Here is a 9,286-nt window from a genome sequence, read left to right as displayed (position 1 = left end):
CCACTGGTGAGTTTAGTACCTTATGTTCAAGCAGTAGCGTCCATACATGGTGAACATACATCAGGTCAATCGGGTTACTTGACGAGCTCGACTAGTACGAGCGTACGTCGAGCCGATCGTGTGGCCTAACCACTGTCGACAACCCAAGTACGACTCGGATTCATCGAACACGTCCGGTGTGGCGAAACAACCTCAGCCACCAATACAGGACCTGTTACCGATTGCCTGGACTATACCATAGTCCCAAACACACTCCAAATACAATAGGAATACGTATGTGCTAGTCCAAAATAGCATGTAGTAACCAACTTAAATATAAGTCTCATTTGAGTATTTCAACGAACACATAGTGTGCATATTAGCGTACATAGGCATTTCAACCATAAAGCACGTAGTAGTCTATAGGATACATAAAGGAAAACTATAACCATGGTTAAGGGAATTAAGAATCTTATCTCAACACCCTCATTACATGTATTTTAACAAGTATTCCCTCATTGAGGCATTTTATCAAACACTTAAACTACACATATTACATACATGTAATAACTTAGTTAAAACACATGTTATAGTAAATCATTTCACAAGGAGATGCCACGTATACAATGATCATACATTTACAATCAATAATCATGGCAAGCACAAATCATAATTCCATATCCATTCAAACATATCAACAAACACATGGATTTCACTATTTTCAACATAATTCATATATGTGTGTAAAGTGCAGAAAACATCGCATCTAAACATGTGGTATCATTCAAGTCAATTATAAATCATTAACTGACATTAAAAGCCTTGAAAACCATAACCTAAACATTTATAGTCCGCACCTTACGCCAGTAAACGCGTAACGAATTTAGTTTAGACACTGAATCTTTGTCAACAACAGAATGGCAACCTATAGCATGAATTAGGTTAGCTATTTCATCACTTACACTATCTGAAACCCTAAAACAGATTAGGGTTAGGTTTTCTTACCCAAGTACGGAGTTGGAATCGCCGAAAAAGCGATACAGGTGTGGTAGTTAAGCACGTGGAGTGATGGGATTGAATCCCAAGAAGAAACGCCGACTCTCTCTCTCTCACTTTCTCTCTCTTTCCTTCTCTTTTCTATCTTCTCTCTCTTAGGGTTTTTCAAATTCGTATGGAATGAGAAAGAGAGGGTTTAAGACCCTTATACAGGCTCAAACGTGAGCTCAATGGCCCTAGGACCATAGTATACTTAGGTTATAGCCAAAACCCATCTGTTTTGGCTCAACGGAGCACTTTTAGAGGCCCCTTTTCTGCGTGCGGTTAGACTTAAGCTTCCCAACATTGGATCTAAGTGAAGTTAAGTTTTCGGTTCGATCGGATTTATAGATCGACCGTGGCGGACCAGTTTCAGTTCAATGGTCACCGATACTTGATCTAGGCCACAAGTGTACTGACATGTGTTGGAAATTTTTCCTGATCCGAGAATGTAATTGGGTCAGATTCTGACGGTCTGAATCCTTAGATTTAGCCTGCAAGTGAAACGACTCAATTCACTTAAGTCCCAGTTCATTTCCTAAAGATATTCGGGTTTCTCACACACTTCGCTCCGGGCTCAAGTTGTGCGTTTTTGGGTATCATTAGGACTTGATTTTCGAGATGGTTGTCGAGTCCAGTAAGGTGGTCATACTGATATAGTTTCGTAGTCATCGAACTTTCGACGCACGGTCCTGGTCCGATACTAAGTTTCAATGCGCTCCCGAGAGCAACCGGGTTTAGAGATTGATTCTAGATTTCAAGGTAAAGTAGCGTCAATGATTCTTCATGTTTTGGGTCTTGCAGATCATATTTAAAGTGATTAGTACTAATTTCACAGGTAATCTGGTTTAACACTAGTTAATTCTCACTTAATTTGTAAAGGATTTGGTCCTTTGTGATTTCTGCCTAAAGTGGTACTCGGGTCTTTGTACGAATTTTTCCAAGACGTTACACGAATTGGCCATGAAATGCATAGAGATGACCGTGAAGTGAAGGGAATTGACCGTGAAGTGCATGAAAATGACCGTGAATCTAAACGAAATTGCCGAAAATAACCGTGAAATGCATAGAAATGACACTGAAGTGAAGCGAATTGACCATGAAATACATGGAAATGACCGTGAAGTGAAGGGAATTGACCGTGAAGTGCATGGAAATGACCGTGAATCTAAACGGAATTGCCGGAAATGACCGTGAAATGCATGGAATTGATCGTGAAGTGAAGGGAAACGCCGGGATTGACCATGAAATGCATGGAATTGATCGCGAAGTAAATGAAATAAATGAAATTGACCGCAAACTGATTGAAATTGCCCGCGAAGTGAATGAAATGGATTTTTGACCATCAACCTAATGGAATCTTAGAAAATAACAAGGTTAGTTGGATAAAATAGCTTCTCCTACCCCAAAATCATATATGGTACGTCAAGTAACTAATTTTGGTTTAGAAGATATTCTTGTTAAATGAATAAAGAAAGAAATGAAAAAAAAAATAGAGAGAAAAATTTTATATGCTTATATATACATATTTATATAAATATGTATTAGAGAAAATTGTAGGTAGAATAAAGTTCTTCGTGTAAAAAAAAAATTAATAAAAAAATTCATAGACTTTTACGGACCGCAGTTATGGCATAATCCGTAACTATAGCTTCGATACATATCGAAAACACTTCATTATGTATCGAAAATTGCAGGATTTTTTAGGCAAACTTGCTGGACAGTTCTGGACCTTTTTCGATCATATTGAACGACCTTCAATACATATCGAAGTACATATCGAAAGACCTTCGATACATAGCAAAGGACATATCGAAAAAGCATGGGCTGCGGTTACGGCTATGGTGATAATCCGTAGCCATAGGATCCTGACTCTTTTTTTTTTTCTTTTTTTTTTTTCTATTGTAATCCCCACCGCTTTTTATAGGTCCTTTTATGAGGTATGTGTTATATCCAAACCGTCCATCTATTTGGCGAACTCATATTAAGGCTTGAGATGAAAAATAAGATAGATCTAACTATCAAGTGGACCACACAGTAAAAGGTAGTGGGGAATTGAACGTCTACCATTGAAACCCTTTTAGGGGTTACAAAAGTTTTCGATCATTATGAAATTTGTTTTTCCTCTTCATCCAGGTCTTTGTGACCCTATGAATGAACTTAGACGGGGAGGATTTCTCACAAACATCACAGTGGGCCCTCAAAAAGTTTTATGGCCCCAAAAAGTTTTTAATGGTCGACGCTCATTCAACACTATTTCCTATAATGTGGTACAGTTGAGATTTGGAAATACCTCATTTTTGGTCTCAGACCATAAAATGATGTGGAAAAATATATGGACGGCATGGATGAAAAGCATACATCATGGTGGGGCCCACAGACCACCGACCATCCACCATTGGCTGGTGGCAGGGGGAGTACCCAATCCGTTTCCGTGAAAGGAGGGGTATTTTCGTCCTCAAATTAGCTGTCCGTACGAGCAGGTCTAAGTTCTCAAACTAACTTGTTTTGCTTCGTATAAACTGCTGGATAGAAGGTGGGGTCCACAGCCGCAAATTTCTCTTGAATGAATTAGCCGGTGGTGATTGACCGGAAATAATAAATTGTCACTTCAGGTTTGGGCTACTGGAGCAAACCCAACGACCAACGTCATGTCGATATCTTGCGTTTTCTCGGTAGTTTCAACTGGGCGGGGATTGGTACTACCCGCACCAGTACCTAGCCAGAGACGGACGGTACTGTCAGAGTTGCCATTGGGCCCACCGTGATATATGTGTTTTATCACACTCGTTCATTTTTATTTATTTTTATTTTATTTTATTTTAAAAAATCACTTTAGCCGATGAGTCCAAAAACGAGGTTGATCGAATTCTCAAATGGCTCAGATTGAATGCCACGACGGATAATCTTATGAGGCCAAAGAAGTTTTAGATCAAGCTGATATTTATGACTTTCCTTCATCCGGTTTATGTGACCTTATGAACAGGTTGGGTGGGAAATAATCATTACGGTAGGCTCTGGGAAGGTTTTAAAGGTGGGAGTCGTTATCACCGCTGCTTTCTATGGTGTATTCCACTCGAGTTTTTAATCTTCTCCTTTTGAGCTTATTTCATTAAATTATTTTTCAAAATGGATGGACGGATTGGATAAAACACATATATCACGGTGGGCCTTAAAGAGCCCCTGACAAGACTGTCCGTCCCTGACTAGGTTCTGGTGGGTAGTACCGAATACTCGCCGGTTAACAACTCTACAACCGGAAAATGAGTTGTTCGTAAAAACTAGGGGTCCACCGTGATGTATGTCTTATCCACGCCGCACATCCGTCCTGTAAGCTCATTTTATAGCTTGAGATTAAAAAAATGAGACAGATCCTTAGCTCTAGTGGACCACACCATAGAAAACAATCCCATTGAGCGATATACTTATGATAGCTTTTTTGGGCCACCAGAGTTTTGTATCAAGCTGATATCTGTATTTTAGTAGTATCCATGTCTACGTGACATATAAACATGAGTGAGTGCCCTCAGGGAGTTTTCAGCCTTCAATGATGGCTCATGCATCAAAATGACGTGATAAAATGGATGGATGGTATGGATAAGACACATACATCATGGAACCCACATATTTAACTCAGTACACAAGCACAGAGGGAGCCGATTAGGTGAGGTGGGTGGGACCCTGACTGTGGGGCTCACAGTGATGTATGTACCTTAAATCCACACCGTCCATCCATTTTCAAAGCTCATTTTAGAGCATGATGCCCAAATGTTAGGTGGACAACACCACAACAAACAATCATGATTGAATCCCCGCCGCTAAAAACTTCATCGAGTCGACTGAAATGTTTATTTGCGATTTAACTTATTGATCACAAAGACCTATATGAAGAGATCACACAGATATCATATTTATCCAAAGCTTTTGTGGCCCACGAAAAGTTTCTAATGGATGGACGGCGTGGATACAGAATCCATACATCAAGGTGGGCCCCACAGTAAGGGTTGCACCGTCTTGGGTGAGTCTAGGTCTCATCTAATCCGCTCTCATGAGAAGTATATCCAAGCCGTCCATCCATTTTTCAAGCTTATTTTAGGGCATGGGCCCAAAAGGAAGCAGATCCAAATCTCAGGTTGACCACTCCACAGGAAAGAGTGATCATAGAATATTGGTCACTATTAAAAGCTTCCTAGGGTCCACGCAATGTTTCTTTGCCATCCAAACCATTGATAAGGTAATGCACCTGGATGAAAGAAAGCACGAACATCATCTTGATCCAAAAAAAATATGTGACCCACGAAAAGTTTTTAACGGTCAATCACCACCGTTTCCTGTAGTGTGGTCCACCTAATATTTGGATTGTTTCAAAACGTATGTAACGGCATGCACATAAAACACAACACAACACAACACAACATGATGTTCAAATATCATAAATTAGGAATAGCGGAGGGGGAGAAATTAGCAAAGAAGCTACTTGCCTCTTTATACTACAAACAGAGAACAGGGAATAGAGAGTCGGTTTTCTTAGCACAGAGGCTTTTTTATTTCCTTATTTCTTTTAGATATACTAATATATTGGGGAGGATATTGGAAGGTGAGTGGTTGCTTGGATTCGGATAGAAAAGCTCTCGCCACCTTTCGGAAGGCTCTCAACGATCCCGTCAATCTTCTCTCTTCTTGGGATGATGATGCCTCTGACTGCTGCAAATGGAGAGGAATTACCTGCCACAATAGAGCGGGGTTTGTTCTTAAACTCGACCTCCACGCTGATAACTACAGTCTAAGTGGCGGAATTGATCCAGCTTTGGTTGAATTGAAGCATCTTCAGTTCTTGGACTTGAGCTATAATGATTTTAATGGCCCCCCAATTCCAGACTTCTTGGGTTCGATGAAGGAGTTGAGGCATCTGAATTTATCATATGCAGGGCTCCGAGGAAGAATTCCTCGTCGGCTTGGAAACCTTTCTCACCTCATTTCCTTGCAGCTTTCTTCATCTTCTGATGATTATGACTACTTGAGTGCCGAAAACTTGTGGTGGTTGAGAAGCTTACCTTTGCTCAAGTACCTCAACTTGTCTGGTGTGAACCTTTAGATGGCAAGCCATGATTGGGTGCATGTAATGAACAACTCTCCTTCCCTCATTGAGCTACGCTTACCCCATTGTCGTCTTTCATATATTCCTCTTACTCTTGCTTCTGTAAATGACACATCTCTCCGTGTCCTTGATCTTTATTGGAGCACCTTCAACTCTAAAATTCCAAACTGGATAGCCAACATTAGTAGCCTTGTGTTTTTAGATCTCTCACATAACCCTTTCCAAGGTCCAGTTCCTTATCAATTTTCACAACTTCTTAACTTGGAAGAGTTGTTGTTAGGATTAACTAATGATAACCTTATGTTTGATTGCTCAGAGATCCTCCAAGGCAGTTGGAGTAAGCTGAAGCTACTTGATCTGTCTTTCAGTCAGTTACATGGAGAAATCCCCAAGCCTATTTGGAATATGACATCTCTTGAGTCTCTCTCTGTCATTCAGTGAGAATACCATAGGCAGCATTCCAAGAGCCATAACTAAGCTTATCAATTTAGAGAGCATATCGTTGGATGGGTACCATATGCATACGCCCATTCCTATATGGTTTGATGAACTCAAAAATCTTAAACACCTTGCTCTCCACGATTGCATGCTGACAGGCCCAATCCCTGCCACTCTTTTTAGAGAATTGTCTTCCTTAGAAAAATTAGATCTCTCATGGAATCATTTGAATGGGACAATCCCAACAACTTCAGGACAACTTTCTAACTTGTATTTGCGTGACCTCTCTAACAACTCCTTGACAGGAAAGGTGTTTGAAGGTCATTTTAAAAACCTCACAAAGTTGAAGTACTTATCTCTGTCTTCCAATTCTTTGTTTTTTGATATGCACCCTGATTGGACCCCTCCATTTCAGCTCTATCTCTTATGGCTAGGATCATCTCATTTAGGTCCTGGATTTCCTCCCTGGCTACAAACACAAAAATTCATAAGGGACTTGGATCTCTCTAAAACAGCCATCTCTGACATCATTCTCACCTGGTTTTGGTATTTAACTCCCCATGTTAAATCATTGAACCTTTCAAATAACCAGATTTCTGGCCAATTGCCCAACCCTTCAAAAATGCTGCCTTTGGCCAGCATTGATTTGAGTTCGAATAATTTCAATGGCTCCATACCATCCATATTGAATGGAGCCAAGGTACTTGTTCTCTCCAATAATCAATTTTCTGGGCCAATCCTACCAAATTTTACATCCACAATGCACAATCTAGAATTCTTTTCTGTCAAAGGTAACCAAATCAGTGGCATAATTCCCTCATCCATGGAAGGAATGAATTCCTTGATTGTCCTTGACCTTTCCCAAAACAATATTGGCGGTATCATTCCATTGAGTTTGGGTAATTGCGTAGCACTTGAGGCACTTGATTTGAGTAAGAACATGTTATCTGGAGGAATACCCGAGTCTTTGGGTGGATTACGTCGACTCCGAACAATGCACTTGAGCAACAATAGCCTATTAGGAAAAATCCCTTCATCTTTGAAGAATTGTACTAGTTTGGAGACTCTTGACCTTAGATACAACTGTTTCATAGGTCATATTCCGACTTGGATTGGCAAAAGTTTTCCAGCTTTGAGAATTTTGAGTTTACGATCCAATATGTTTACTGATAACATCCCACCACAATTATCAAACCTAACTTCTCTTCAGGTCCTTGATGTAGCACAAATTTGTTTATCTGGTAAAATTTCTCGAATTTTGGAAAATCTCATTGCAATGAAAAACGAGCAAAAGATGAACCACTTTCTATTCTATGGAAAATCAGGATTATATTATGAGGAAAACTTGCTTGTGTCAGTGAAGGGACAGATGCTTGAATACACTAGAACACTTTCACTGGTTGCATGGATCTTTCAAGCAATAACTTATCTGGAGAAATCCCTGAAGGACTCACAGGTCTTTTGGGATTGCGTATCTTGAACTTATCTGGAAACCATTTGACTGGAAAGATCCCAGGCAACATTGGTATATTGGCATTACTAGAGTCCCTTGATTTCTCCAAAAATCAGCTTTCAAGTATAATTCCTCGGAGCATGTCAAGTTTAACTTTTCTAAGTTGAACTTGTCAAATAACTACTTATCAGGGGAAATTCCATCGGGAAATCAGCTCCAAACACTGCAAGATCCTTCTATTTATATGGGTAACAATGGTCTCTGTGGACCTCCTCTTACAAATAAGTGTGTTAGTGATGAGACATCTCGAGCTCCAATGTCTACTGGTAATGTTGTAGAAAAAGACGAAGAGGACAATAAAATTCTTTGGTTTTACCTTGCCATGGGACTAGGATTTGTTGCTGGGTTTTGGGCCTTCTGCTATGTCCTAATGTTCAATAACTCTTGGAGGATTGCATATTACAGCTTCTTTGATCATATGAAAGAAAGGCTTTTTTGTAATTGTTGCTTTACAGGACGTTGGATTGAAGAAGTTTGATGGAAACCCAAGTCATGAGTAATGAATATCTGTTGTAACTCATGTTGCTTCACGGTAGGTTCTTTTTTTGTAATAATTATGAGAGTTGTAATAGAAAACTTGGTAATCAGAAATTGGGGAGGGGATTGGTCAGTATTGCTCCCTTAAATGTATATAATTTTCAACTATCAATAAAATTACAAGTGGTGTGCTCCCACCTTTCTGCAATTAACAATAATAATAATAAATATTCCTACTTTATAGGTGTCAACTTCCCTACTCATCAATTGGGCCACACTTCGGATTATTCGATGGTCGAAATTCATTATATGGATGTGACCCACTCCATGGACCAAGATCTGCTTTCATTATATGGGCAATACCGATCTACTTTAGTAAATCATACGGATGTTGAAAAACCTTCTGATTTGGAGGAATCGGAAACATCTCTTTTCCATTTCCATTTACCCACTTCATATCTTTGTTTCGTGGGTTCTCGGGAGTAATTCGATCTCTTCAATCTCAGGATACTACCTAAATAATTGCAACTAGAGAGTCAAATAGTGTTGGGGATTGGGCTGTGAAATCAAACAAAATATCTAGGATAGCAATCCAAGAGCACCAAGCAAACACAAGATACTACGCCAAAATCTCGGATTTGCGACGGACCAAATCCGTCGTAAAATCAAATAAACGACGGATTTAGTCCGTCGCTGTTTACTGGGTCATTTTTTCTCAACGGATAAAATCCGTCGTTGAATCTGCG

General features: G+C 39.7%; 1 protein-coding gene across 1 annotated transcript; it reads left to right on the top strand.

The window, feature by feature from the left end:
* Window positions 1-7,954: 7,954 nt before the first annotated feature.
* LOC131224954 (receptor-like protein EIX2) lies at window positions 7,955-8,541 on the top strand. Its single transcript, XM_058220390.1, has 2 exons — window positions 7,955-8,075; window positions 8,195-8,541. Exons 1-2 carry the CDS (start codon window positions 7,955-7,957, stop codon window positions 8,539-8,541), a joined length of 468 nt encoding a protein of 155 aa, XP_058076373.1.
* The last annotated feature ends 745 nt before the right edge of the window (window positions 8,542-9,286 follow it).

Source organism: Magnolia sinica, chromosome 14 (genome assembly GCF_029962835.1).
Source record: "Magnolia sinica isolate HGM2019 chromosome 14, MsV1, whole genome shotgun sequence".
Taxonomy (NCBI): Eukaryota; Viridiplantae; Streptophyta; class Magnoliopsida; order Magnoliales; family Magnoliaceae; genus Magnolia; species Magnolia sinica.
This window is presented reverse-complemented; position numbering and strand designations above follow the sequence as displayed.

Bases quoted from the DNA above. Each gene is read 5' to 3' on its own strand.
- LOC131224954 (XM_058220390.1), top strand. From the start codon at position 7,955: ATGGATCTTTCAAGCAATAACTTATCTGGAGAAATCCCTGAAGGACTC. The intron at 8,076-8,194 runs GTATATTGGCAT...ACTACTTATCAG, and splicing joins AAAGATCCCAGGCAACATTG to GGGAAATTCCATCGGGAAAT.